The sequence below is a fragment of the Aaosphaeria arxii genome (assembly GCF_010015735.1).
Source record: "Aaosphaeria arxii CBS 175.79 unplaced genomic scaffold BU24scaffold_15, whole genome shotgun sequence".
Taxonomy (NCBI): Eukaryota; Fungi; Ascomycota; class Dothideomycetes; order Pleosporales; genus Aaosphaeria; species Aaosphaeria arxii.
The window spans coordinates 363,367-390,553 of NW_022983488.1; the positions used below are offsets into that span (position 1 = coordinate 363,367).

The 27,187-nt window shown below is 46.1% G+C and overlaps 12 protein-coding genes across 12 annotated transcripts; 4 read left to right on the forward strand and 8 right to left on the reverse strand.

The window, feature by feature from the left end:
* Window positions 1-46: 46 nt before the first annotated feature.
* Window positions 47-1,299, reverse strand: BU24DRAFT_428991 (uncharacterized protein). The gene has a single exon (XM_033529614.1). The coding sequence runs from the start codon at window positions 1,246-1,248 to the stop codon at window positions 310-312; it is 939 nt and encodes a 312-aa protein (XP_033377376.1). The 5' UTR covers window positions 1,249-1,299; the 3' UTR covers window positions 47-309.
* A 461-nt stretch (window positions 1,300-1,760) lies between these two features.
* BU24DRAFT_474495 (carbohydrate-binding module family 50 protein) lies at window positions 1,761-3,797 on the reverse strand. The gene is made up of 5 exons (XM_033532843.1): window positions 3,568-3,797; window positions 3,356-3,510; window positions 3,258-3,302; window positions 2,635-3,196; window positions 1,761-2,547 (listed from the first exon to the last, which is right to left on the reverse strand). The coding sequence occupies exons 1-5, from the start codon at window positions 3,747-3,749 to the stop codon at window positions 1,818-1,820; spliced, it is 1,674 nt and encodes a 557-aa protein (XP_033377377.1). The 5' UTR covers window positions 3,750-3,797; the 3' UTR covers window positions 1,761-1,817.
* A 1,621-nt stretch (window positions 3,798-5,418) lies between these two features.
* On the forward strand, window positions 5,419-9,895 carry BU24DRAFT_474499 (glycoside hydrolase family 18 protein; the record flags this gene model as incomplete). The annotated part of the gene is made up of 14 exons (XM_033532844.1): window positions 5,419-5,618; window positions 5,772-5,895; window positions 6,176-6,257; window positions 6,310-6,610; window positions 6,662-6,860; window positions 6,909-6,952; window positions 7,012-7,180; window positions 7,254-7,733; window positions 7,801-8,057; window positions 8,115-8,212; window positions 8,359-8,466; window positions 8,543-8,958; window positions 9,034-9,477; window positions 9,560-9,895. 14 exons carry the CDS (start codon window positions 5,419-5,421, stop codon window positions 9,893-9,895), a joined length of 3,258 nt encoding a protein of 1,085 aa, XP_033377378.1.
* A 610-nt stretch (window positions 9,896-10,505) lies between these two features.
* On the forward strand, window positions 10,506-11,202 carry BU24DRAFT_428992 (uncharacterized protein). The gene is made up of 2 exons (XM_033529615.1): window positions 10,506-10,866; window positions 10,916-11,202. The coding sequence occupies exons 1-2, from the start codon at window positions 10,581-10,583 to the stop codon at window positions 11,173-11,175; spliced, it is 546 nt and encodes a 181-aa protein (XP_033377379.1). The 5' UTR covers window positions 10,506-10,580; the 3' UTR covers window positions 11,176-11,202.
* Window positions 11,203-11,355: 153 nt separating this feature from the next.
* BU24DRAFT_428993 (DOC family protein) lies at window positions 11,356-12,337 on the reverse strand. Its single transcript, XM_033529616.1, has one exon. The coding sequence runs from the start codon at window positions 12,063-12,065 to the stop codon at window positions 11,619-11,621; it is 447 nt and encodes a 148-aa protein (XP_033377380.1). The 5' UTR covers window positions 12,066-12,337; the 3' UTR covers window positions 11,356-11,618.
* A 984-nt stretch (window positions 12,338-13,321) lies between these two features.
* BU24DRAFT_497602 (AAA-domain-containing protein) lies at window positions 13,322-15,133 on the forward strand (the record flags this gene model as incomplete). Its single annotated transcript, XM_033534288.1, has 4 exons — window positions 13,322-14,083; window positions 14,201-14,291; window positions 14,359-14,654; window positions 14,732-15,133. 4 exons carry the CDS (start codon window positions 13,322-13,324, stop codon window positions 15,065-15,067), a joined length of 1,485 nt encoding a protein of 494 aa, XP_033377381.1. The 3' UTR covers window positions 15,068-15,133.
* A 250-nt stretch (window positions 15,134-15,383) lies between these two features.
* BU24DRAFT_474509 (uncharacterized protein) lies at window positions 15,384-16,797 on the reverse strand. Its single transcript, XM_033532845.1, has one exon. It carries the CDS (start codon window positions 16,767-16,769, stop codon window positions 15,531-15,533), a length of 1,239 nt encoding a protein of 412 aa, XP_033377382.1. The 5' UTR covers window positions 16,770-16,797; the 3' UTR covers window positions 15,384-15,530.
* Window positions 16,798-17,081: 284 nt separating this feature from the next.
* BU24DRAFT_474514 (putative oxidoreductase) lies at window positions 17,082-18,726 on the reverse strand (the record flags this gene model as incomplete). Its single annotated transcript, XM_033532846.1, has 3 exons — window positions 18,603-18,726; window positions 17,619-18,550; window positions 17,082-17,562 (listed from the first exon to the last, which is right to left on the reverse strand). Exons 1-3 carry the CDS (start codon window positions 18,702-18,704, stop codon window positions 17,082-17,084), a joined length of 1,515 nt encoding a protein of 504 aa, XP_033377383.1. The 5' UTR covers window positions 18,705-18,726.
* A 581-nt stretch (window positions 18,727-19,307) lies between these two features.
* Window positions 19,308-20,642, reverse strand: BU24DRAFT_415400 (uncharacterized protein; the record flags this gene model as incomplete). The annotated part of the gene is made up of 4 exons (XM_033526289.1): window positions 19,308-19,680; window positions 19,732-20,201; window positions 20,257-20,381; window positions 20,432-20,642. 4 exons carry the CDS (start codon window positions 20,640-20,642, stop codon window positions 19,308-19,310), a joined length of 1,179 nt encoding a protein of 392 aa, XP_033377384.1.
* A 569-nt stretch (window positions 20,643-21,211) lies between these two features.
* On the reverse strand, window positions 21,212-22,816 carry BU24DRAFT_437547 (cytochrome P450; the record flags this gene model as incomplete). Its single annotated transcript, XM_033530213.1, has 4 exons — window positions 21,212-21,800; window positions 21,855-22,589; window positions 22,641-22,692; window positions 22,795-22,816. The coding sequence occupies 4 exons, from the start codon at window positions 22,814-22,816 to the stop codon at window positions 21,212-21,214; spliced, it is 1,398 nt and encodes a 465-aa protein (XP_033377385.1).
* Window positions 22,817-23,760: 944 nt separating this feature from the next.
* Window positions 23,761-25,724, forward strand: BU24DRAFT_474517 (cytochrome P450; the record flags this gene model as incomplete). Its single annotated transcript, XM_033532847.1, has 10 exons — window positions 23,761-23,961; window positions 24,018-24,146; window positions 24,199-24,382; window positions 24,440-24,523; window positions 24,575-24,671; window positions 24,723-24,852; window positions 24,906-25,016; window positions 25,071-25,239; window positions 25,292-25,511; window positions 25,562-25,724. The coding sequence occupies 10 exons, from the start codon at window positions 23,761-23,763 to the stop codon at window positions 25,719-25,721; spliced, it is 1,485 nt and encodes a 494-aa protein (XP_033377386.1).
* Window positions 25,725-26,545: 821 nt separating this feature from the next.
* On the reverse strand, window positions 26,546-27,043 carry BU24DRAFT_415403 (uncharacterized protein; the record flags this gene model as incomplete). Its single annotated transcript, XM_033526290.1, has 2 exons — window positions 26,546-26,636; window positions 26,691-27,043. 2 exons carry the CDS (start codon window positions 27,041-27,043, stop codon window positions 26,546-26,548), a joined length of 444 nt encoding a protein of 147 aa, XP_033377387.1.
* Between the last annotated feature and the right edge of the window lie 144 nt (window positions 27,044-27,187).

The following is a 27,187-nucleotide window of genomic DNA, read 5'->3' on the forward strand; positions in this document are numbered from 1 at the left end:
TTTAGATCGCCAAAATGGATTACTGCGCTCAAGTAGATAAATAATCAACATGGTAAAAGGAGGATCGTGCATACAGGAGAAGGAGCTAAACGCGATACGAAACTCCCAGTCAACTGATCTAAGCGCATCGGCGTGCATATGTAATGCTAGGATAATAGAGGCCTAAGCATTTTATTAATCAGATGCTTCCAGGTGCCCTGTTGAAAATTACGTTCAGTTGTTGCGGTTCCTGTCTATTGATTCAAAATGTCGAGTCCATACCGGCTTTGCTAACTAGTTGTAGACGATACACACTTTGCAATCTCGACATCAATGATCTACGTAGCTCTTGTAGGGTCTATCGTAGTAAACTTGCCATAAATTCGGTGTAGCCAAGACATCGTACATGAAGACATAGTCGTACATGTCTAAAAACATCCAACCAACATCCTCTAGACTATCATCAGTCTCGCCACCATCCCAGTCTACGGTGAACTCTTCCGTGGGAGCGCCTGGGCTTTCCTGTACCCAATCGCTGGTCAAGATCTTTAACGCTGGACCGTTCCAGGAAATCAACGAGCGCAAGCAAGCCTCATCCACGAATGTACAATACTTCCAACGAGGAGGCACATCATCAATGGGGTGATCAATCAAGTGAGTGTCATTGCTTAGCAATTTGGCCCGAATCTGTTCTGCTCCACCATACTTCTCGAGATAGTTGTCACAGAGCCGTGCAGGTAGATCTTTAGCAACCCATGCACGGAAAGCGCGGCGTACTGCGTATGAATCGGCGCCAGCGAGGGTTGCTTCATCCTCAAGGATCGTCATTTCAAACCGCGGAAGGAGATCATTTTGATCATCAGTCTTTAGCGCACTTGCGACACGTGAACGCAGTGTTTCGATCATCCGGCTCCATGGTGCATCGCTGGACGGGCCATAGACGGCGCGCACTACAATAAATCCCCATGGTGCGTTAGAACGTAAGTAGGGATTGGAAAGGCTAGGCTCGATCTCGCGGTAGTCTCTTGAATCTTTTGGCAGTTGAAGCGTCATCCCCTCTCCTTGCGTTTTAGAAGCTCCAGGAATGTCACTGGGGGATGGTGGGGGCGTGGACCGCTGCTCCTTGAGAATAGGTTTCAATGTACTGAATTGGAAGTATGTATACACTGAAGGTCGTCGTTGTTGAACACATGTCATCAACAGGATTCGGCTGGGGGCGTATAAACGCAAACGGGTGTTCCGCAAGGACGATAATGATCGAATTGGCATTTGTATGGCGACAAAAATGTGTCACGTGCAGAAAACGATGGTTCGTGGTTCTTTTGCATTGACTGTGAGGGAGGGGCAAGAGGCGACTTTATATATGATAACCAACATGGTGCACGTGACCAGACAAATCTTGGACAAAAGTTGACCAGTAGCCCCAGTGTCAAATATTTTGATTTCAAAGACTCCGTTTCATTTCATTTTTGAGTTCTCCAAGTGGTCATCCATTTTCGAGGTATGTAAAAATCGCATTAGACAAGCACTTGACACTATTGTATTGAGAACAATCAAGCTCGACTAGCTGTGCCACAGGCCATTCCCCGCCTCCCAAGCGCCAGCATGCACAAAGGCAAACTAGGGAAATCACAATTCTGTAGAAATAGCATAGCCTGGTCATAAAGAAGCGCATTCATTGATCCCTGGTCCTTTTTTGTAGAAGTTATGAATCTAGCTACCGGCCGAATTTGAAATTGACCAGCATAACCATCGCCTTTTACGATAACGTATCTTTCTTGCACGAAGAGTTTGGATTTTCTTGGATTGGAGCAGGCAGCTATGCAGCATTTCCAGTACTAGTTGGTGATGTAGGGCTTATCAGCGTCGAACATGTACCTGTTGGGTTTGGAGCACTGGGGGAAGATCAAGTGATAGTATCGGCTGTTAAGATAGTATAGAGTTAGCAACATATACGTAGATCGGCTTTTGCAATGGTAAAATTTCAACTTACACTTCAAGATACAGTAGCTTTTGTCTGACTGTAGTACACAGTTTTCCGCCGAGAGACTCGGATTCCATGCTACCAGATCTTCAACAGTAACGCCCGCTTGGATAGCCCATATATCACACGCATTGATCTCTACATCCCCAAAAAACTTGTAAATCGATTTTGAAAATGCATTCATGTATTTCTCACAACCTTCTATTGTATCCGCCTTTGCTGATAACGGTGGAAGCACAATTGGCGGAGCAGCGGATGCTGGGGTTGGCGTTGGCTTTGGGAACACGGTGCCTGGCGCTCTAGTGGGGTACCCAGAGTACGTTGCCACATTACCAACAGGCCTGACACAATACGACGTATTTTGCCATAAGTTTGAGCACTCCATATCGACCTGTGGGTTGAGGAAATAAAAGTCATCCAGCGAGATGCTGAATGCTAGCGAGATTGTGCCGCACTCATCGTCTTTCTTGGCTGGGTACCATTTTCCACACCTAGTGTTAGATTTAGGTTGGGCATTCTCCGGCACAGGAGCTGATGTGGCAACCGTGTTGCCCTGACCTGGACTAACATTCCCTTCAGGGGAGCTAGAGCATTGGTCAGAATATGGACGTTTCCCGTGAAGCGAAACATCGGGAGGCTTTTCTTACCTTGTGCAGATATTCCAACCGAACCAGGTGTAGAGATTACTGCAGAACTGATTGATGTTAGGATTCCAGGATAGGAGCTGTTGGCGGGTGATGTTGAGTTTGCTTGTTATATCGTCGCACCTGTCGAAGATGCCCAATTGGATTGTATCACACGTTTTCGGAAGACATATCGTTGAGCCTGGAGGCGGCAGAAGATTGCAGCTGATATCAAAGCCATTGGCCGATATTATTCCATATGTTGACACATTTTGGCTCACAGATATGGAGACGCAAGTGTCTTCCTCCTGTACAGTATAAGTACTGTTGCAAGATCGAGGGGGCGGTGTTGGCACTGCCGTTGCATTGATGGCGTATGTAGCAGGCGTTGCGTAAGTATAGCCTCCTGCATTGCAACTGGATGTGAGCGAGGAAAAGGTTTCAGCTCCATCGTCATCATAGCCAAATGGCGAAGAAAGCTGGAGCTTTTGAATTCCAAGCTCGCAATCCGAGCAGTTCTGAGCCATCGTCTGATTTTCGGTACTGCTCTGGTCCGACCATGAAGGGACAATCGAGTCGCAGTATTCGCCTGTTGACCTGTTGTTTCCAACTTACATATTAGCATTGCACAAGTACTCCTGCAGCCTTTCACTCTACTTACGACTTGAGACAGCTCAATTGGATTGCATAGAGGTATCTATCCGCAAGAAATGTTGCTGTTTATAGGCTAGTATCAAAAATGTACGATTCTGGAGCTCTGACACCATACCTGGGTACGCGACGATTCCTCCAGGAACCATGACATCCTTAGAAGATGTACATGCCGCTTGGATGGCTTTCCTAGAAGTACTAAGGTCTCGACTACAGTTTGTCTCGCAAAGCTGTTCCAGTCGTTGTGCACTTAGAATCTCAAAGCTTGCATCTCTGGAAATTCCTGTCAACATTACTGTCAAATGGACTTGGAGAGCAGCTGCAAATTACCCTATGCCTGCATGCAATGGAAGCCAGCTAGGGCAGGTTAAGATCGTTTTGTTCACAGCCGCAAGGCAGTTATCGCTCAATCCGAGAAGGTCAAACGAAAACAGAGCGCCTGGGATTTGCTGTGCGAAAGACAAGATATTGAAATGCGTAAGAAGCAAGGCAGTGGAAGTAACGAGTCTCATTGTAGTAGTATTGAATCGAACTTTTTTGTTGAGAAGAGTGTCTTGATGTTTGAGGCTGTTGCGAACATAAGAAATATTCGTTTTCGTGAAATTGGCCCTTCTTCATATTCCAGCATTAGTACCGTCCATACGAGGCACTTCAGTGAGACTTCATGTCGCCCCGCCATACGCCCCTTTCCGACGTAGACGCCAGCACAGACATGCACGGTAATTTGGCCTCAATCAGGGGTTCGGCACAAAATCTTACGTTGAGGGACTATGTACAGGAAATGATCATGTCACCCATCCATGCGCAAATTCATCTTTGCTCGATTCACCCAGATAGGCGGATGTCTCATTTCACAGAGGATTTCTGGCCTTTATTGACCTGTTAAATCGACACAAATAGCAATTACAAACTACAGATCCATGGAGGCGAGGTCGAATTCGCATGATGGTGACTGTGCCGCAACAACGTACCTGAAAATATCGTTGACACCTTCAACCTAGGACTCAGGAGCGCCGCATCTAGTGTCGTCCCTCGGACCGACGTGTGCGGCCCCATAAGTCCTTGCTGAAATACGATTCCGAGTCGTTCATGCAGACGTGGTTCGAATTTTGGGTATGGTTGAGCTCTATACCGGACCAAGGCTGATTATCTAGCTGCATAAAAGTAGGTCTTGGGAAACTCGTTCGCTTAATGAGTAGAATGCATCCAATGAAGGTGGCTGCCCTACCGCGCGTGTATACCCATAGCCTAGTCGCGCGATTTACAGAAAGCTTGGTGTAAGTCGAGTTGGCATGATGGCGATTAGCGAAGAGGTCAGGTACAACATGTTTGTCTCCTTGTGGTATTTCATTCTTCCTCAACAGTGAAGTGCTCGAATTACCTTCCCTCTGGATGCTTGCGTCGTTAGCCGGCAGGGGATCTTGCGGCTCAGAACGACATGAGACCTTGCTGGCTTGTTCTTAGATACACTTCTAATATACGGCCTTCAGCGTCAAAAGCGAAACGAGATTAAAGCTAAATATTATCAAACAGTGTACTTGATGTTTCTATCAGTGACGAGAAGTTGGGGGAACTGCGCCTCGGGCTCAATGTCCAGGGCAGTAAAAGCACGGCTATCGCCTGTGCTAGATTTCCGGGCAGGATTCCATGCGATAGAGTTTCGAACATGCATCGAAAAGTACATATCACTTCCTACTCATGGGATCTAATGCAGGAGCGTAATCATGATTATTTGCGGCCTAGTCTCCGTCCCTCAGAGGCACGAGATCCGATCAATTAATACAGCAGGATACTGAGCGGCTAGAAATTCTTACATCCCAGCCAAAGCTTTTCAACTCCGTATTAGAATAGTTTATACCAGCTCTCAAGAAAATGGCGTAGTGGTCCGGATCATGCAATCCTCGCCCCAGGTATGACTACCGCCACCCTCATCGTGTTTTCGGAGTTGACCATCAACATCTACTTTGATGGACGGACCTGGAAATAGTGTAGCATAGCCCGATTGTATTGCTCTAGGAAGATGCAACTGCCAGTTCAAGGATTATCATTTGAACAGAGAGATGTATTTGCAGATTTCCGTGCAATCGAGAAAGAGCATATCTAGCTAGGGACATCCAATCCTAGAGTCCCTAATTACTTGTTCCATCTTTGCGCTTTCCAAAATATACGGCACCTACCATCATGTTCAAAGCATTTTCAATCCTGGCACTGCTCTCTCTAAGCGCAGTGAACGGCGTTCAACTATCCCATGGCCAACGTCACGTTTCTCCTCATCATCACGGAGGCATTGATCAAAACAGCAGTGGCTTGATCAAAAATGATGCTTTATCTTACTCTAGCTTATCTCGTCGCGATGATTACGCTTGTGGGCCAGGAAGTCTGTATTAGTCCCCATTACCGAAACCGTACTTTTTCTGACTAGACCGACAGAGCCTTGCAAGAATGGGGCATGTTGTGGAAGTAAGTTCCTCTTAGCCCAGTCAAGCTCATCGAACTTTCGCTTTCAACATCGACTAACAGTCCTCGACAGAGAGTGGGAACTGTGGTTATGGGCCATTATATTGTGGCGATGGCTGCTCCAGTAATTGCGATGCGGCGGCGGAATGCGGTCAGCATGCCAAAACGCCCGGAAAAACTTGTCCGCTGAACACATGGTATGTCGCTCGAGTACTACCTTATATACAAATTTGTTCCTAGATACCTAAGTATTGATTGAGAACTAGCTGCTCAGAGTTTGGATTCTGTGGTACAACTGCTGGTATGACCTACCATTTTTTTCATGAGAGGAAACCATTTCAGTTTTAATCAGAAAGATAGAGTTCTGTGGAAAGAAGTGCCAGTCAAATTGCGTTGAACATCCAACTCCACCACGTGGGGAAGGAAAGGCGACTGATAGAGGTAATTCACGCATGCAATTTCCTCCACCTGGTTGTTGAAGCTTACTTCCGTAGTGATCGGATACTGGGAAGCCTGGAACGCTAGGTCTAGCTGCCATAACACTCAAGCTTCGGATCTTCCCCGTAAGTCACGCTGGCTCTCCGAGTCAGACATCATACTTACAGTCCCCTTTAGTTCAAGCTCTCACACACGTCAACTACGCCTTCGCCTATATTGATCCAAATACCTTCGAGATTACGACTATGGATCCTCAAACGCCAATTAGCACGTTCCAAGACATAGTATCGCTGAAAGACCTCAAACCCGATCTCAAAGTGTTTGTCAGCATTGGAGGCTGGACCTTTTCAGACAATGATACAGCTACACAACCCGTGTTTGGTAACATCGCTCGTTCTGAGAATAATCGACAAAGGTTCGCCAACAAGCTGCTCAAATTCATGAATGGATATGGGTTTGATGGAGTTGATCTAGATTGGTAGGGGTGTATGGTTTATTTGTTTTGCTATCAGACTCTAACATTTTCAAGGGAATACCCTGGTGCACCTGATCGTGGTGGCAAGCCTGATGATACGGTGAACTATGTCAGCCTTATGAAAACATTGAAATCAACCTTTGATAGATCAGGGCGGGACTTAGAGTTAACGTTTACCGCACCATCCTCATTTTGGTATCTTCGTTGGTTTGACCTTCCAGGAATGATGAAGTACGCCGACTGGGTCAACCTGGTAAGGCTGAACAAGATAGGGCGGGTGAAGAAGGCTAATGGATCCTAGATGAGTTATGATCTCCACGGTGTCTGGGACAAGGCCAATCCAATGTTAGTGAACACCCCATATTGTGATTTGAAGTTACGCTGACTAGTATTAACACGGCAAGTGGGCCCATAGTACAAGCACATACAAATCTTACGGAGATCAAACTAGCTGCTGAGCTTTTCTGGCGCGTTAACATTCCCCCATCGAAAATAGCTTTAGGTTATGGCTTCTATGGCAGGGCGTTCACACTTGCCGATCCAAATTGCAAGACGCCTGGTTGCCCATTCAGTGTCAGTATAGGCTAGACGATCTATGACCAAGATGCACTATCCTCTACCAGTATGTTCGCTGATATTCGTACAGGGCGGTGCGAAGAAAGGTCCATGCACAGGAACTAGTGGCTATCTTGCACACTATGAGATTCAAGACATTCTGGACAAGAACAAAAAGCGAGATTTGACAGTTGTGCATGACAAAAAAGCAGCTGTCAAGTATATTACCTGGGACAACGATCAGTGGATATCCTACGATGATGCGGATACATTCAAGCAGAAGCAAGACTGGGCGAACAGTGTTGGCTTTTCTGGGTCGCTTATATGGGCATCAGATCTCGACGATTACAACCATTCGGCACACACAGCATTCACTGGGATTAAGGATCTAGGATCACGGAAAGAACTTAAAAAGGTGTACGATTTGAAAGAGTATGTTGAGACTGTAGATTCTTTCCTGGGTCAAGGATGCAAATTTTTCAAAACCGTCGTTCCCAATGTGAACAGTCATGACTGTGGCAAAGATATGGAATTGGTAGCTTATGATACGCATGGCTGTAAGGGGAACAAGGTACGTTTCTTCTACAGTTCTAAATATGAAAGATGCCTAGGCCTATCTAACACACACACGAACGTAGAAACACAAAGATTGGCAATGCGGGTGGCCAATGTGCTGTCCCAAAACAGCAAGCATGAAGGACAAGTGCATGTGGCGTGGCAGCGGTGGAGATTGCAATGGACAGTGCCATGCCAATGAGGTCAAAATTGGCGGCTCTTCATGGGGTGGATATCCAGGTGAAGGCAAGACTGGTAGGTGCAGCCGAGGAGGTAAGGCCCTTTGTTGTAATGTTCAAGTCGAAGCTATCAATGAGGGTTGTTACTGGACGAAAGGATGGTAAGAAAACTTCTACTCTGACACACGCTGTTGTTGGTGAGCTTACAGATATTTCAGCGATAACAAAAAATGTGCGTCTGATGAAGTAGCTGTAGCCCACGCATTTAGTATCAACAACAGCCACAAATGCGTGAAAGAACTTCCGCCTTTGAGGCGTAGGGAGGACGAAATCTTCAGCTTACAGTCACGAGCGTCTACTGAGGGCCAGAATTATTGCTGCAAAAAGGCCAAAAAGGCTTTCGGTACGCGCCCTTATTGCGAAACATTAACACAAGACACACTGACAAAGTATCTGCTGTAGATACGTGCAGATGGGTTGGCAAGGGGGATTGTGCAAAGAATACGTGTGACCGAGGGGAAGTAACCTTGGCGACTGACCGCTTTGGAGACAATGACGATTCCTGCAATTGTACGTTTTTACTCCGTTTCTACGTGTTCCTACCTTCAAGCAAGCACCGCTAACATCTCGGGCACTGGTGCTTTAGGGTGGCGTTCGAAGGCACTCTGCTGTAAACCGAATCAGGATTCTCTGAACACACCCATTTGTGATGCCGACCTCTGCGCAGATAATGACTGCGAAGATCCCGACGAATGGCTCACAGAGCGTTCTATTGACGGAACTGGTCATCATATCGACAAACGCGTGAGGTCATCACTTCGACGTTATCTTACAATCGACGATATCAAGCTAGCCTTGACAAGTGCTCCCCATCCAAATGGCTTTGGGGAGCTTTTCAAAGGAGCCGGAGTGAATACATTGTCGATAAAAGGCGGATTCATGTGGGATAGCACATCGTGTAGAAACCTTGGGGCAAAATTTGTAGCCGCCGGAAATATCCCGCAACATCTTCTCACTTGGAGTGGAAGCGGCAACAGATGGAACGTAGAGCACTATCGCGAGGTAGGTACAGAAACAGGTTGGCTGGACGCTTCTACGAACCTCTAACGTTTTGGATCTGTGTTAACCTTTTTTCAGTTCAAAAACCTCGATAACCTGCTCGTGACGGCTGCGACTGGTGTCCTATTAACGGGAAACAAATTGAAGGCAGCCAAGATGAAGATGACAGACATATCCAAGGCCTGGAATGCGCAATATCCCGCCAGCGCCGTTCTCACAAATCTAGGACAAGCGTTTGTTACTGGTGTGAAAGGCTACGGCACCCCTGACCGCTATGGCAATGACTGGAATAAGCTTACAACGCCGAATATGAGATTTCACACCGTCCTCGGATCTGTTGCTTACCGCTACTCCCTAACCTTTGTTCCTAACGATATAAATAGGTTCAAAGCTGCCCTGCTAGCAACAGGAAAGACGCTCATAAGCAGTGACAAATTCAGCGAAACGATTGCCATAGCAGCTGGGACGGATATACAAGCCGCAACTAAGGCCGTTAATGAACTTCTTACTGCACTTCAAAGGGTACGTAAAGGCAATATTCTCCTTGTCATTATTTTCTCTCTTTATGTAAGTTGACAGAGACCCCATTGTCTGACTTGAACAGGTTTACGTTACTGTCGCTTTCTATAACGATGCCTTTCTTGGACCATACTTCGACAAAGCAAACAGTGATATGTATGCTCTTGCGAATGAAATGGCTGAGCACTTTCCTGGGTGGGAAAGTTTTCCGGCGATTATGAAGGAATTTGACGACGATGTCCAGAAATTTGCAACCAATAATGCCCAAAAGTTCATGCTTGCGCGCGCAGGGGCGATTCTCGACTATTTCAAGGATGTGGACCTCTCAACTTCCGCAGAACACGTTGTTCATCTTGTCAATATCGCGAAGTATTATATAGAACAGAAGGACAAGCTGAAGTTCGCCGGCACCAGCGTCTGAACACAATGAAGTCATCAACATGCATATGATGAGTGTTGAGAGGAAGGTAACTCTAGGGTTGATTTTTTGTTTTGTGCTGAAAGGCTCCTGTAACAGGCCTGTATTTAGAATATTTACCTTGATCACCGAGGATGAGATCAAGTGATCGCCAGGTACTTCGTACATTTCGCTACTCTTATCGAATAATACCATTCATGGTTGTTCACATTTTATGGTTCTAATGTGGTGTGATGCCTATGTATACTATGTCTCGGACATAAATTGTCGAAACACAATTTTTACTTGATCTCATGCTATCAATGAAGGGAAGTCAGGCCAACCTGCAGTCATTTTAAACAGCTTTATTAAAGGGAAGGTTACTTGCAAACATATGAACTACTAGCAAAGTCGAATGACACATGTAGCACTGATGGATGAAAACAGGCTGAGTGTACAATCGCATCGTGACGCCAGACTTTATTCATCTTGCTTTTGTTACAGGAGCACGAGCAATAATCATGTGGTGCACAATTCTGGAGCGTGCACGGCGCTATCCCGAAATCAGAAACTCATTGCTAACTAGGTACCCTGCAATTCACTCCCTTCTACACAACGCTGTCTCGTGGCCGATGTTCCTTGCGAACGGCTTTTCCACTGCGGTTGCCAATCAGTCATGTTTACCAGATACCACATCGTAGCACGAACCATGCGTGTTGCAATTCAACGACCTGCCTATGCCTCAAGGCCAACTCCCAGATCTTTTTTCAAAGCGGCTGCCGACTTCACCAACATTGGGTCGAAGGGTACACTCGCCAAAGAAAAAATCACTATCTACATTGACGGGCCCGAAGAATCCTACGTGTGTATTCCCGCAGAAATTGGCCATGCTCTACAGGCTGCTGCTCGGCTTATCAACAGTGAACCGTCCCTCCCACAGCGCCTAGACAGAGTTTCATTGAAATACTTTGACGATTCCAATCACTTTGCTCTAGGTATGAGTCTCGCTATCTGATGGTTGTTTCATACTGAAAGGATATTCAGCATCATCCCCCGACTGCCCGCGATTAGTCATTCCCCAACAGCTTCCTCGTCCCTCCGCGGCCAATACAAGTCCTGCAACACTGTATCTATATGGAGTCTTCCATCAAATTGCCCTGGATGGAACTTTCGACGGCATGTGTGACGTTAGCCCGCACATTGTAGCTATGTATGCTCACTTCAATGCAGCGGAATTCGCTGAACTTGCTAGTAGCATAATTCTGGATATTGGGGAGGCGCTTGAGAAGTTGAGAGACATGTGATTGCAAGGTGGAAAAGGTTGCTGGAGGACGTATGCGCAAATGCTGAATTATAATTCGTTTTCAATTCAATCCTCAGATAGCCGCTCAAGAGCCCTACCAATCATTAGAAAGACCTAAAATAACATTCATGGACCTCCACAGGAGTAGAGATATTTAATATTGCATATTGAAGACTGTATAGTAGGGGACCTCGTAGATTCAAATTATGATTGATGCTAACAAAAAAACATGGCTGATTGATCTGTCGAACCTCCTCGGGAGGTGAGTGAATGGTGCTCAAACTCTCTCGGGGTCCCTGATCCAACCATTCTTGATTCCCTCAGCGCTTGCCTCAATACTTCTGCCACCAAAATAGTCGTATCCTGTCCTATCATGTCAAAAGAAGCTTGGAGGCCCTTGGAATGGTCTATACAAGCATAATCGCACCCCGCAGTACCCAGAAATCAGTGGTGTTCGACCTCCTTTTTGCAGGTCTCGATCGGGGTGGCTATTTGCTCATAGAAACGGCCCAATCTCTCCGCCGTCCACTCCTTTGTACAAACAGCAACCTCTGCCTCTTCTAGATCCCGATCTTGCCGTAGAGACTTTTCTCGGAGTCTATATCCGTTGATTCGCAAGAACATGTCTGCCGCAAGAAGTCCTGTCCGCTTATTTCCATCTTGGTATGCGTGGTTTTTCATGATCTTCTCGGAGAGACTGGCTGCGAGCCGGAACGCATTCTGTTGATTCTCGTAGTATTTGATGTTGATGGGCGACTGTACTGCCGATTCTAACAAGGAGGGCTGAGAGAGATTGGTTTCGCCCATGAACACGCCGTGGAGCCGTTTGACTTGAGCGACGGTTAGGAAGCGAAACTTTCGAACGTTCGATGTCATTGTTTTAGTGGACATCTTGTTTGAATCCGGTCTGGATGCGGTGTCTAAGGTGGGGTTGGTATTCTCGAGCCCTGACTGTGATGGTTGCCGCGTGCACGTGCTGAGACGCACCAACAATCGGGACAAGCTTCAGTGGCCAGTCACCCTATTCATCATAAGCCCGATAATGGATGTCTTGAAAGAAGCGTCTGTAGACAATGTGTTCAAATCTCGAAGCTATTTGCTACTGAAGGTAAGGTATTTGGGTAATCTTGATTTCAAGGGACAATGCATTTTCAGGAAAAGGTCCTGGGGAGGTAGCCCGAAGAAGGGCTATCACATCCAAGGAAGGCGTGACGCGTGCAAGTTCCAGTAGCGATAATAAATACTAATGCGGCACACTTTTGGATGGTGGGGTCAGGATATGATTTAAATACTTCAACGAGTGGATCAAAAGGCTAGTAAAGTACGAGCATGTTTTACGCCACCAAGAATCGTGCCCAACACAATTAGAGCTTTAAGCGTTCACACTAAAACCCCTGACCTGAAGCTCCAATATTAATGATGCCCACGATTGCTAGAAGAGTGACTAGGCAGGACAAGAGAGCACTGCGTTTGGAAGAGTAAGATGCAGTACCGAATCTGGAGCCGACCGGATAGACAGTTCGCTATTAATCTACGCATTCGTTTAAGAAATTAAGGTAAAGATAATTCTACAACTATCAACTAGAAACAGTAGTGATCATACATATTCGCGAGTATGACTTCAGTGACCATGATCTTCGAGTGGTCTAAGCACGTGATGCATCAAAGCTCTTTGTGCCACACGGATAGCCAAAGTTGTTGCCTGCTTGTTATTCTTCTACGTGTCCGTTTGGTGCTCTGCACGATTTCAAGAACGCAATCTGAAGGCAACTTCAAATCAATCATTCTTCTCAAGCGGTAGTCACCTTACATTCAAGAAGATGACCTTTTGGCTTCGTCCTCTAAGGAGCCCAGGGGGTAATTGGTATACTTTGGGAATTTGTATGCGTTTGTTAACTTGAACTCACGATTGAGCTTGTGCTCATTTCATTACAGGGCAGCTGTTTCTCCCCATGATTTTGCATGACCAAGCAATGGCTGTGATTTCTACTTACGAGTAAACCGCCATTATGTTCTGTCTGCGCGACCAACCGAAGACTGCCATCGCGGCGAGATCGGCTTGAATGATGTACAAAGAACATGGGAAAGCGCCGAGTAAGCGTTCCGCTGGGACTTCTATTATACAACCCAATTTCAAATTTGAAGATATGGGTATTGGCGGTTTGTACACCGAATTTAGTGCTATATTCAGGAGGGCTTTTGCTTCCCGAATATTCCCGCCTAATCTAGTAAAGAAGCTCGGTATTCAACATGTGCAAGAAATCCTTCTTAATGGCCCGCCAGGAACTGGGAAAACTTTGATTGCCCGCCAGATTGGCAAGATGTTGAACGCTCGTGAGCCTAAAGTCATCAATGGCCCTGAAGTATTCAACAAGTACGTCGAGCAATCTGAAGAGAATATTCGAAAACCTTTTGCCGACGCAGAAAAAGAGTACAAAGAGAAGGGCGATGATAGCGGCCTGCATGTCATCATATTTGATGAACTAGATGCGGTCTGTAAACAGAGGGGATTAAGTGGAAGTGGTGTCGGTGATAGCATTGTGAACCAGCTCCTTTCGAAATTGGATGGCGTGGATCAACTGAATAATGTTCTTCTGATCGGTATGACGAACAGAATGGATATGATCGACGGAGCCCTGTTGCGGGTCGGACGCCTTGAAGTTCACATGCAGATTCCATTTCCAGATGAAGCAGGCCGTGCCCAAATTCTCAAGATTCATACCCGGAAAATGCGCGCCAACAACGTCATTGCTAACGACATTCAAGTCGATGAGCTGGCTACGAGGACTAAGAGCTTTTCCGGCGCGGGGATCAATGGACTTATCAAAGCCGCTTCATCCTTTGCTTTCAACCGCCATATCAAAGTTGGCACCATGGCTTCAATCAATTCCGATGTAGAGCACATGCAAGTGAGTACACCGCTTGTCCATCTGTTCCACTGAATTGAGGGGGTATTAATAGTCATTGAAATTTCATAGACCTGCCTTGAGGGGGCCGCTAAAATTGACTTTGCTAACTTGAGACAGGTCAATCGTAATGGCTTCTTGGGTGCTCTCGAAGAGGTCAAGCCGTTATTTGGCGCAGCTGAAGAGGAACTTCAAGATCGTATACGTGGCGGTATCATTCACTATTCCCCATTCATCAAGGAGACCCTCAAAAGAAGCAAAGCTCTACACCGATCAAGTCCGCAAAGGTTCGACGCCGGTATTTTCTGTTGTCTTACATGGGCCGCCTGGCAGTGGCAAAACGGCGCTGGCGGCCAAAATAGCCATCGACTCCAAATTTCCATTCGTCAAACTTGTATCGCCCGAAGATTTGATCGGATTCAGTGACATACAAAAGGTGCAAAAGCTTGAAAAGGTTTTTCAAGATGCTTACAAAAGCCCTCTCGATATGATTGTCATTGATAATATTGAACTGTTGATAAGTTGGTCACCTGTGTTGTCAATCTTCAGCAATACTGTACTAGTCGCGCTCAAGGTACTGCTTGGGAAGCAACCCCCAGACATAAGTTAGTAATACATCTTTGATCATTGAAACGTGGCTGATGATAACAGAATCTCTGCCTTTTGATACTTGCAACTACTTCCGAACGATCAGTGCTCAACCGCTTAGAGCTTTCACACCGGTTCGATGCAGAGATCGAGGTGCGACACGTTAACACAAAGACTGAGCTCGAGTATATTTTGCATGAATCAGCGGGACTCTCGGATGTTCATCAGCATAGTGCGACAGAGAAAATTGAAGAGATGACGGGTAGTGCAAACTTAAGAGTTAGCATAAAAAAGATCTTGACAGTCGTCCAGACAGCCAAAGAAGACAAAGATGTACCTGGCCGGTTTGTTAGAATCATCTCTCAAGCTATTGCAAACAACCGATGCTTGCACAATTAGAGACTAATATCAAGTCAAAGTTGCATATGAGAGTCATACCAACATGGAGAACTGGCTTTAGGGAAGAGGAAATAAATCATTGAGTATATATTATCACGTCCACCAGTAGATTTGGATATTCTAAGATGTCCTGAGCTATATATATGTGCCAACATTACAAAGAGTCCATGCCTGTAATAGACCACGTCGATCTGCGTTGACAAGATTCTACTTCTCAATAACCCTACGCATTTTACATTTCAGAGGAGATATATAGTACAGTGTAATTTTTCAAGTTTGCAATTCTCATTTATCATCTAATGCACTAAACCACCATCTCTGACCTAACTGCCCACTGAATATGTTTTTGTGATCAATTCTCTTCGGTGCAATAATATCATCTGGACCCTTTGAATCTGCCGCAGAATCGGAAGCCTCCGGGAATGGCATTTGCTTCCGTAAATCGGGAGGACAAGCCGGACCTCTAAAAGTGATCTATGATACTGAAAGGCAGAATGCTCTCTCCTTGACTCCTTTTTGATGCTGGGTATGTCCACACTGGCATCGACCATGTGAACCATAAAACGACCCAAGCGAACCCCATCACCTTTTGGTACCATCGCGGTTCAGAATTGCCATTGAATCGTTTCCAGGCCCATGAAAAGATATCCTCGATTACGATTCCCAAGGCTTGTGTGGTGAAGAATTGAATTGTGCCTGATTCAGCTGGAGTAATGCCGGCTGCTAGTTCGCCGCAGGTATGCATCGCACCCGAAAGAGCGAAGGTAATGATAGTGAAAACATATCTAGCAAGTATGGATCCTTTACGCAGTCCAAATATTTTGAACGTGAAATATTTAGCTGGTGCCGTAATATTAGAAGTCAAGCCTTGGTGCCAGAAGATACTCCATGAGCGGCGGAGGGAATAGACCTCTCTGATGTCTCCAAAAAGAGGTCGCCAGCGGTCGGGCCGGCTCATTCCCAACCCGACCATTACGACAGCACCGGCGGAATACATTGCTTGGAAGAGCAGGTAGGTCATGACAGTGGAAGCCAGTGTTGTAAGGAATCGTATTGAAATTTCCTCAACTGTAACCGACCCGAGACGAGAAAAAAAGTAGATTTTGTGGTCGGCAAATAGTTTCTCATTTTGAGAGCTGTCGGCACTTGGACGTACAATATCGAGTAGAATAGTGGAGGACAGACAGATAAGAATATTACGGATGAGAAATTCGTTCTTGGTTGGTATGTAATGAGGGTCATTTGTTGAAAATCGAGGGACATTTTTAACTTCCCAGGGGTTACCGCTTCCACGGCTATCGAAGATATGAGCTGTGCCCCAAGAAAGCCGTTTTGTGGCCGTTGGTAGCCATTTAGTGTGTCCCACTGGTTTTATTTTGTCGTTGACCTTTTTGTCATTTTGATTAGATTGAAGAGTTGCGCCTTCGGGTGTTCTAGTAGGTCCGCCCTGCTCATAACAAGACTTGCGGAGGATTACAAGATTGAAATACTGTAATGCAAATGTGAAAATGCTTCCGCCTAAGAGATTTGCGTACATAGGATGTGAAAATGTTACAGTATTTTGAGAATATAGCATATACCAGACATTGAAGATTGGAATGAGAAAACATGCCAGTCTGAACAGAGACTGAGGCGTGGTAAAGGACAGAACAAACACATTGGTAGTGAAGGAGACGAGGAAAAGGAAAATAGGGTGAACCATTGTCCAAAACTTTGCCAGGGCAGGAAGGAGGTTATCCAGGAGCAGGTGATGAGAAGACTGACAGATTAGCAGAATTTGCCTCAAGAATAAAATGCTCCCGCCGGCCGGTGTGGCACAGTAGAGTCGGAACATAAATGCCTTTGTTATGATTGCTGTTGTAACCTTGGCATGGTTACACTCTCTTTAATCTATTCGGCCTTGGCACGTTTGCCTTCTATTAATCCCTGAAACTAAATCGACATGATTGCATCATTTCTGGTTGCACAAGGACAACCTGGTACCAACGCATTCTGCTTCCCCGAAAATTAGAGTTCAAGGCCATAGCTTGAAACCACCAGGGACCGCGACTTGGAAAACGCCTGCAGGGTCGTATTTTTTACTCACTGCCCTGAGCCTGTTCTTTTGCGATTTCCCGTATCCTTCGATCACCTCCTGGCCTAGATCTGCATAATTCAGGTAGATGAACCTGTTGTACACCCTTCTCTTCTTGGCTTCGGCTTCGACAGATTTGATAAAAGCGATCGCCGCCAGTCTTACCTTTTCGTCATCGGCAGCTTCTGTCCACGTTAAACTTAACATGGCTATGACAACGACTCTATTGGGATCAAGACCTAAAGAATTTCCACCACGCGCTTCAGCTTTCCGTAGGGTCTTTGGGACAAGGTGCTGATTTAGGATGGTGTTGACAAGTCCCGGGACCATTGCCAGTTCCGCAGAGAAAGTTTTCCAAGTCTGGACGACCCAGTGCAAAAAAGGCAAGTCATTGTCGAATGATGTAGTGATGAACATATTACTGCGCAACGGCTGTTAGATCGTCAAACGGTCAGACAAGATCAATCCCGTACTGACCGGAGACCCATCGCCGCAACAGAACCAGTAATGGTGGTTAGATTATGCAACGGCGCAATCCTTGCTGTATTGCTGAGTTGCGGGCTGATTTCATAAAACTTCTTGAATATGGGCGGGTACGGCGTGGGCTTGGTGTAAACGGGATTATTGGTGATGAAATAGAGCCCGCCTACAGTGCCGAAGACTTGGAAGAATGCTGAGTATTCGTCAAAGTCAGAATTACCGCCGTAATCCACGAAGGCTTGCAGCTGCTCTGGCAGCGTGTTGAAGTCGTGTGTAATGTCACCACCCCAGAGATTGCCTTGTTGAAACGATGAAAGCTCAAACTTGGTGACGATGCCGAAGTTATTTGACCCGCCACGAAGAGCATTGCGCAAGTCCACATGTTCCCTCTCGTTAGCATTGATGATTCTTCCATCCGCAAGAACAACTTCGTAATTAAGTATGTTGTCGCAAACGAGGCCGTATCGACCAGAAAAGAAAGATATTCCACCGCCTGTTGCCAATCCAGCAACGCCGACTAGATTTGATCGACCACCAACCACGCTGATATGCATGGGGTCAAGCTTTGAATAAACCTCTCCCCACAGTAGACCAGGCTCAAGGGACACGGTGCCCCGAGATTTATTGACCTTGATACTCTTCATTCTTCCCAAATCTAAGGTAACTCCAGATTCAACATTTGCACTACCAGCGTAGGGTGTGTGTCCGCCACCTCTGACAGCAAAGTTACACGAACCAGGCTTAGCGATGTGCGCGGTGGATAAAATCTTGACTGCCGTGGATACTTGCGCTGCATTGATTGGTCTTACAATGCATGATGGCGAAAGGTCACTCTCTTGACCAGAATAATAGCTGCCCAGCGAATCTGCGTACTGTTTCTGGCCCTCGAAAAACACAGAACCTACCAGGTTTTGTGCAAGAGTAAGACACTGCACCATCAGTCAGCTCTGGGGGCTATCATCACTCTGCATGTGAACTCACGCATGACTGAGCCCCGTATCCTGCTTGAATGACTGGAACATAGGATAGAAAGAAGGCAACCAATGGTACCATCACATGGAAATATCCTCTATTCCTAGGCATCTTGGAAGAATATTGAGTACTTCCACGGGGTATGTAGATTGGAAGAGGGAAGCTAGTATACCTCGCAACATAGTTGAGGGGCTTCTTATCTATTTGTCGTTCATGCATAGATGGAGGGGGGCCTGGTCATGCATGTCAGCGTTTAATAGGGTTTTGTTTTGCGAGTGGTGGCTTTCAAATGCATATTTGGTCAATCATAAGCGAAGACGTGCATGTTTTACATTCTACTTAGGTGTGGCACCAAATTTTAAAGATACAGTACTCCGTAATACTTGTTGTTGGACGGCTGAGCCAATTATATTTATTAATTTTACAGGGGGCTACCAGTTCATCGGTATTGTAACCTGTTGGATATAGCCATGGATGCGACGGGACGGGAAGTGGATATGGTGGGAACTTTGAGCAAACTCATTCACGGGTTCCCTTGATTGAGGGATGGTATCCAAATGGATGTGAGTGATGATCACTTGAAAGACTAAAAGGTTGCTTTATGTGATTGTACATAGTCGTTTGTTTAATTCTCAACTACTTGATTGGTGAAATCCATCACCCTCCTCGTGAAGCAGCGTTGGCGTATAACGTGGAAAAACCTGTAAAGAACACTTATACAATACGGCCAGCTGATTTTTCCGAGTTATGGATACTAATCTGCTCCACTTCCGTGGTTCGTTGAATGTCCCGCGAAGGTGCAAGACTGCCGTGGTCGTTGAGCTCGACATAAGCATTGCTATGTAGCTGACTCACTGAGTTATTGGTGGGCATGTTGATCGAGTACGGGTCCAGGCGCTTCTTTGGTCTAGAGGTCCGGTAACTGAATGGGGAGAAGGAAGAAGTATTGGATGAAGCGCGACTCCGACTAGACGACAAAAATGAGCGTATCGCAATGAAATATTCGGATTGGAAGAGATGTCGGCGGCCAAAGCTTGCGAGTGTCGGCATACAGGAACACATAACCGATATACCAGTCTCGACAACACTATAGGTTCCCTGTCAGCTGTTTATCATCTTCTATGAGCTATTCACTGACCTTAGCAAAAGAATGAGAAATCCTGCCCAAGCAGGATCCTTCGCTTTGACGAGATCGACACGGAATTTCATAGCGATGATATCGGCTACGATCGCGATAGAGCCGGTGAGGAAGATTACCAAAACGCCGAGTCGCTTCTTCAGCGGCAAGTTAAGGTTCATTATGATAGGAATAGGTAGGATGAGAATGTAGAGGTCAACTACGAGGTTGACAACCCCTTGTACCACACCGTAAACATAAGTTTCTTCGCAGGCTGGATTTTGTTCACCCCAGCCCTGGCCTTTCTTTCTTCCGCATTTGACAGCATCCAGTGGTGTCATGACTACGGTTGTAAGCGCAAAGAACATTACCGCGTAGATGCTCCACTTGACTTTGCGAATGTGTCCAAAAATCGTGAGATAGAGGGCGAGCATCGTGACCTTGCCCATGAAGAGGGCAGGACCGGACAGAATCATTGAAGAGTAACCGATCTTTTGAGCTTTGTTAATCAGTGAAGGGGAATGTATGGAGTTTCCTGAATGGTACCTTTGCTAGTGTTGGATCTATCGCACTTGCAAGAGATATGTCCCACATGTGCTTTGCTCTAGATCTTTGACCAACGACCGTTATGGCAAGACCGAATGACAGCAAAGCTGCAATAACTGCGCACCCTGTAATCGTTGTGAGCGTGGAAACTTTCTTATCCCAAGTTGGGGCGTACAATCATCGCAAGCCAGGCGAGACTTCGCCTTGAGTTTGGTAAAGAGCCGGATAGTTAACAGTATCAGTTGCAGAGCAACAATCGTTGCGCATACTGCAATCGACATGTCTTCCAGTTCCCCCTTTCCATTGAGATTAGGCACATATCCAGGATACGGAGGTGGGGCAATGGGTATGAGAGTCAGGTCTGCACCAGGAGGGATTTTGTCCATGATTGATCGAAGTACAGAGGTTTGAGGGGAAAGATCAAATCGGATAACTATGGTAGTTACAGACCTAAAGTGCGTCAGAGCTCTTTAAGGCCTAGCACTATGGGTCGCATGTAATTCCTCCAGTGCTGAAGGCAAGGCTGGATTACAGGCGGTTCATGCCGTGTATTGGAAGGTGTTGGCACGCTCACTCGGAGTCCGACGAGTGAAGATATCTGAGTTGCATAGAAACCTCTATGCACATGTAGGGGACCCGATTACATGGTAAGATCGAAAAGGGTAAGCCTTACGCTGCAGAAAGCCAGGGCTGACAGAGGGAATTGCAGCGCCAATACTCGATATGCTACTTCTGACATGGGCTGCGTGCGTACAGGGATTTTGTTATCCACGTGCATTGATAAATTACAGCATCTTCATCATTTCTCTACGGTTCAAGCTAGAATGATGTTTTATGGAAGATTTTCACGTAGTCATTAGATACCAGTAGATTGTCATGATCTGAGAAATTTAATTGGGGCGTACGCAGAATAGAAAACAGATCGGAATACCTAGATTGCACGCCTAAGACCTCTTCATTTGCGTGCCTTCAATCTCAAAAATACGTCATCGCAGCCAGAAATGATGCCAATAGCAGGCTTGTTTTCCTGGTATCTTGGAAACTTTTGGGGTTTCGCAAGGTCCACATCGTAACGTCGAAATACTATCGCAATAAAAGATAGTACCATCCACTTTGCCAGATGCCTACCAGGACAGAGCGTTTTCCCACCCCCGAAAGGACGAAAACAATAGCTTCGCTGGAGTTTTGGAGATTTCAAGAAACGATCGGGTTTAAACAGGTGGGCATCTTCTCCGAAGGCCGTCTCGTCGTGGTGCAGCTGGCGTGCGGAGATCATCAAGGCACGACCCTTTCGCAGGAGATAGTTTCCTAACTCTTGATCTTCGGTGATGTAACGAAGTGTAGTCGATGACGCCGAGAGACGGAGGACTTCGAGCCATAGACAATTCAATCGGGGACATGCGTTGGCGAGATACTCAACGTCCAAACTCTCATCTTCTTGAAATGCTGGCTCTGTCTCCTCTCGCACGATTTCTGCCAGACTCGGATCAAAGGCAATGTGGGCCATCATCCAGTATCCCACTTTGGACACGTTGGTATTAATTCTACGACTTAAGTGAGCGAAATTGTGATTGATTGAAAGGTTTAGTATCACTTACCCCCAATACAGAAACAGCATCTGTGCAGCAATGTCTTCATCATCAAGACCTACACGTCGATACTCGCTTTCAAGAAATTGGGTAAACCAAGCAACGCTTTTTCTTTGGTGCTTTGGTAGTTTTAAATACTGATGCAATGTTGAACGCAGACGGCTGGTCAGGCGATTCAATTCAGGACGAAGAAACCATGGGTAGCGGTAAAAGATCTGCCAGCTTAGTTCATCCATTCGCATCAGTACTTGAGGAAGGGTTGGATCAATCTTGAGTAGTTCATCCCCGAAGTAAGCGTTTTGTCCTGCGTGGATGAAAACCTCTGCTGTCCAGTACTTCAAGGACACACATTTCTCCCCGTCGCAGTCCACGTAGAATGAGGGTGAGGTATGATTTTTCAACCCCTCTAACAGAAGGTTCTCCTGGAAGAAACAAACAATATGTTGAATGAGTAGCTTCAGCTCGCTTCCGCTTGTCTGTTTGACTTGAAAGTGATGGGCTAGTTCACTGACGCTTTGCCGAGGAGATAAGCCAAGTTGGCTTTCATCTGGCACGTTGAGAACCTTTTGAATGGCTGTCTGGCTACTTCCAAACTCTGCCATTATGCCGTGGAGAAAACCATCGAACGATAACTTTGGCCCAGCATTAAAAACAGCTGCCACATCAACTGGGTTGAAGATTGCATAAAAGATAGAGCCACCCAAGTTTAGAGCGAAAGGGTGATTCGTACACCCAAAGTATTTTCTTCAGTCTCTTGTAAGCCTCTTCCAAAGATCTAATCCTTTGTCCACTTACTTCCCTGTGGCAAGTACCTCCTCCGAATTCCTCAAGAATGCCAATGCATGCCCTATGTTCAATGAGATAATATTCGTGAGAATCAGTGCCATCACTGACCAATCCCTTGAACGTTTTAGCACCTCAGCCATGATTGAAATTAACATCTACATACCAGGAAAAGAATACGGTAGCATCGGCGGCTCTTTGACTTTGTCCTCAATTCTCCTTGAAGATGACTTGGAACAGGAGATCAGGAAATAGCCCGCGAAAGTTACAATCGATATAAGTCTAAAGACATTATACCACGAAAACATCTGATAACTTATGACTTCAGAATCAACAAGAGACATGGTTGACAAGTTCATGATTGTCAACTCGCTACAAGAAAGCGACTATGGAAAAAACCGATTCTGCCCATCTAAGGCAATAAATCAACAGGATATAAAGTATCTTTCAGAGTCTCAAAAAATATACGATATGCATATGTACGATTTTGCAGAAACGGTCTAATAGTTGGGCGCATACCTTTTACTCAGTACACGCCCTGTCAGTATCTTGGCTGCTTGAGGGTGTGAAACAACATGCCTGTTATGCTGCAACGGATCATCCAGGGCCGCCTGTAGCAATCCCCAATTTTAAGTTCCCAGCATGAGTAACCTTGCTGTCACCGATCATTAGTGTTGCTCTATTGTGGCGCACTTTGACAGAGGTCTGCATAAGCGCCCGTGCCTTACCTTCCCGAAACTGAAGATAAACGAGCATTCGGCTCTTACTCCCAAGAATGGTAGTCTTTCCCAATACGCAGATAGATCACCAGAAACATTGCGTGAAAGAGACAAAAGACGTCATAATTAATCTTTCTAGTAGATTACATGCATGTAGAGACAACCTTTCGGATAAACTAAATGCGCCAGAAAGCAGCACTTGAAGTAAATTATGTGTATCAGAAAACAAAGGTGACCGGGAGGATGACACCATCAACATAGCGTATGATGATCTGGGCATTGAGATACTTCGACAAAGATCTGGACCAATGCTCAGTCTATAATTTAACATCTAGTATGCGACTTTGCTCAACGTTCGCCATTTGTAGGCAGCGCTACTGCCATAACCAACTGTCTCGATCAGTATTTTCACCATGTTGGCCATTCTTACCCAGGAACTGTTCGCTCAAATTTCGCTGAAGAATACCATCTCCGTTATTATTGCCCTTCTTGTTTTACTTGCTCCTTTAGCACAGTTCGGAAGTCATGGATTGCTTGGTCGTGTTTTTGATATTCCCCGTGGATATCGGTTTTTGGTATCGGGGCGACAAATGATTCGGAAAGCTTCAGCCCTCGTAAGAATCCATTATACTCTCCATTCAAGTAGGAGTCAGTCTAATTGTAAAGAAAGCATGGTATCAATGCGTTCTCTCTACCTACACCGAAAGCGCGCATCCACTTTGTGTCTAGCAAAGAACATTACCGAGAGCTCACCAAGGCCCATCCAACCCATCTATCTCTGCATTCTGCGATTAAACAGGTATGCTCGACTTGTAACGTACGCCTTTTGAAACCCATCTGAATTATCACAGATGCTGTCGCCTTACTTGATATTCGGCGGATTTCATGTTCCGGAGGCCAGAACCGTAGAGGGCATGCACGTAGTCCGTGGCATTCGATCTGCGACTGTTCGGTTATCTTATTTCTCTCCTATGTTCTTCAAGATCATTCAGCAGGATATATCCAAAGCAACGATGAGCAAAAAGCAAGACGATGGTGAGTTCCACGTACGGAATTTCAGATGTTCTTTAAATCATTAACTAAGTTATCCAGGATATGTGCAAGTTGCTTTCCCGAAACTGATTACAAATATGATACTGAGAAGCTTGACACTGTTTGTTATAGGAGAGGAAGCAAGTATGTTCCACCCACTATCCTTCATTCGATCTCCTGGTAACCTTTCCCTAGTGAATTCACCAACGTTTATAGACGAGGCTTGGAAGTATAGAAACCGTGCTCTCTTCACGGCTGAGCTTTGTCGCCTAACGCCGAATTGGAGTCACAAGTAGGACACGCCGGGTGAAACATTTTATTAAATATTAACGAAGGGATCTAGGCTGATATCCTACCTTGTTCAAGGCAACGAGAGCCACCGAAAATATTGCTTCGGTGTCGCTTCGACAGAAGTCGATAAATACATTGAAGAAAGTTTAATTAGCCCCGATTCGGTCTCGAAATCAAGAAATGTAAAGTTGCCGCGTCAGAATCTTTCCGGGTACAAGCTGAGCATAATACATAGGCGTCTGCACTTGAATTCATGACACGTAACCACCCACCGAGCTGGAGCCGCGATCGCCTCATTCAGGAAGCCGCAATGGCATGGATGCCTAGTACAGTTTTGGCCAGTGGTGTATGTACTCCTCTCAAACCTGACACTAGGTTTATGCTAACACGAAGACATCAGATTGCAACGAATGTTATCATGGATATTTTCATCCACGAGGAACATATTCCTGCGCTACGTGCGGAGATTGCAGAACATCTAGTTGATTACGACACCTTAAATGCTGACACGATGCCATTCCTTGAAAGTTTCATGATTGAGTCTGTTAGGACTCACTCATACGAATCCAGTACGTCATGTATGACCCTCTTAGGATAGGTTGAAGCTAATTACAACTACAGCGAGTGTACACCGAGCGGCGCTACGTAACTTCACCTTTTCAAACGGATATACCGTGCCGAAGGGTGACTGGGTCGAGTACAATCTACAGGCAACCTTCAATAATCCTGCACTGTTTCCAAACCCGGAAGTGTTCGACCCTTATCGTCATCTTAACTCTGGGCGTAAATTCAGAGATGTCTCGGTTGACTGGCCAATGTGGGGAACGCCTAATCTAGCTTGGTAAGTGCTCCTGTAGGGATTTAAAGGAATAGTGTAGCTTATCAATGCAGTCCCGGGAGATTTATGGTCGAGCGCTTCGTCAAGAATCTTGTCGTCTACATGTTGCAAGAATATGACTGCAAACTTTTACGAAAGACAAAATTGAACTATGGTTGGCGCGAATCGGAGGTGCCTAATCCAGCAGTAAGATTACTGATGAAGAGGCGTTAGAAGCTGTATTTAGTATGGAATGAGCATAACCTTCTCAAGACGCGTAATCTAGTACTTGTGTCCCCATCTCCCTGGTAAATGTACGTTGACTGCGTGAATAATGATGTGAAAAGACCTAGGTGGTAAAGTTGTTACATGGACGTTGAAACACGTAGTTCGTCACTGCTCCGCCAAAGCCAGCCTTGTGGTAGCGGTAGCCGATTGTCAACCATAGCATAGCGTACACTATCACAACATTCAGTAACATAGATAATTCATTGCCGCTGCGCGAATGTCACCAGAACAGCGTGGTCGTGCAGGCCACAGATGATATTTCTTGCTTCCTAGTGTCAAATGCTGCCAGCTTGCGCGGCACACCAGTATAGCTAGTAATTAGATTAGGAAATCTTCTTTTCTCTTGAGAGGGCATTGACAACGCCGCGATATTGTCTCCGCAACATGTGGCAGGCCAATCATCACAGGCTCACGATCCAATACGGCCCTACGTTAGAGGCAAGGTCAAAAGACATTTGATGCCTATAGAGATAGGCTTCCAAGCGCAGCGCCGATACTAATTTCCGTCTACCAGCGCCCAATATCGGAGAAGGGGCATACCAGCCAGAGCGGCCATATCATATCGTCATCGTGGGGGTATCAGAGTCCCATCCGGCGGCGAAGGGTATCAATCGGGGCCCAGTTTAGATATCATGGATGTATGTTATGATGGTTCAGAACTTCAGCTATCGTATGAGTGCCACTTACTCTCTCTTCGACAGCTACTGTAGCCTCAACCACGTCGCTACGACGGCCGCGTGTCTTAATTGTTTGCTTCCTTGCGCCAACATCTACTTCCCTCTCGCGAAAAAAACGACGACTGTCGTAGCCCCAGTTCGGATCTCTTCGTCTTCCCGGATGTTGCTCATCAAGCGTCCCCTCCTATTCATCAAACCAGTAGAATAATGGGGTATTGTTCAAGGAATCGGTACTCACGTATTAGTGGGGGCAGGTGGCCGGATCCTACATCCATTCGACAGTGGCGGGTTATGAGTCCATCCTTGGATCTTCTGTACCCAAAAGTGGGTATGTAAAAAGGCCCGGGGAGGCCAAACTGTCTGGCTCGTAGGTAGAACCTCATCCACCGTGAACGACTCAGTGTAGCTATCACGCGTATGGCGCATGGGAACGGCCTCAACTGGTAGAGCAACACCCTTCAAACTGATAGCAAACATCAACAGTGGCACTCCACATGGGTCACAGTGCCCCACAATCAGATCAGCTCTCAGGCAGGCGAGCAAGATTGGTACAGCGCCGAATGTGTCCAGGCAACTGTCCAGATGCGGCATACTCCCACCAAACAGCGCGCAACAGTGGCACGTACGCATAGACTGATCCATACATCCGCCATGGATCCTCTTTCAACTGACACTCCGCTTGCTGGGGCCAATCATAGGAGCAATTGCACCGTCCGCAATCGCGTTGTATACTGC

Excerpts from the sequence above, each read along its gene's own strand:
- BU24DRAFT_428993 (XM_033529616.1), bottom strand. The coding sequence starts at position 12,065 with ATGTCCACTAAAACAATGACATCGAACGTTCGAAAGTTTCGCTTCCTA.
- BU24DRAFT_428992 (XM_033529615.1), top strand. The coding sequence starts at position 10,581 with ATGCGTGTTGCAATTCAACGACCTGCCTATGCCTCAAGGCCAACTCCC. Across the intron at positions 10,867-10,915 it reads TTCCAATCACTTTGCTCTAG|CATCATCCCCCGACTGCCCG; the intron begins GTATGAGTCTCG and ends AAGGATATTCAG.
- BU24DRAFT_474495 (XM_033532843.1), bottom strand. The coding sequence starts at position 3,749 with ATGAGACTCGTTACTTCCACTGCCTTGCTTCTTACGCATTTCAATATC. Across the intron at positions 3,303-3,355 it reads AGGAATCGTCGCGTACCCAG|CAACATTTCTTGCGGATAGA; the intron begins GTATGGTGTCAG and ends GCCTATAAACAG. Across the intron at positions 3,197-3,257 it reads CTATGCAATCCAATTGAGCT|TTGGAAACAACAGGTCAACA; the intron begins GTCTCAAGTCGT and ends CTAATATGTAAG.
- BU24DRAFT_474509 (XM_033532845.1), bottom strand. The coding sequence starts at position 16,769 with ATGGTTCACCCTATTTTCCTTTTCCTCGTCTCCTTCACTACCAATGTG.
- BU24DRAFT_428991 (XM_033529614.1), bottom strand. The coding sequence starts at position 1,248 with ATGCCAATTCGATCATTATCGTCCTTGCGGAACACCCGTTTGCGTTTA.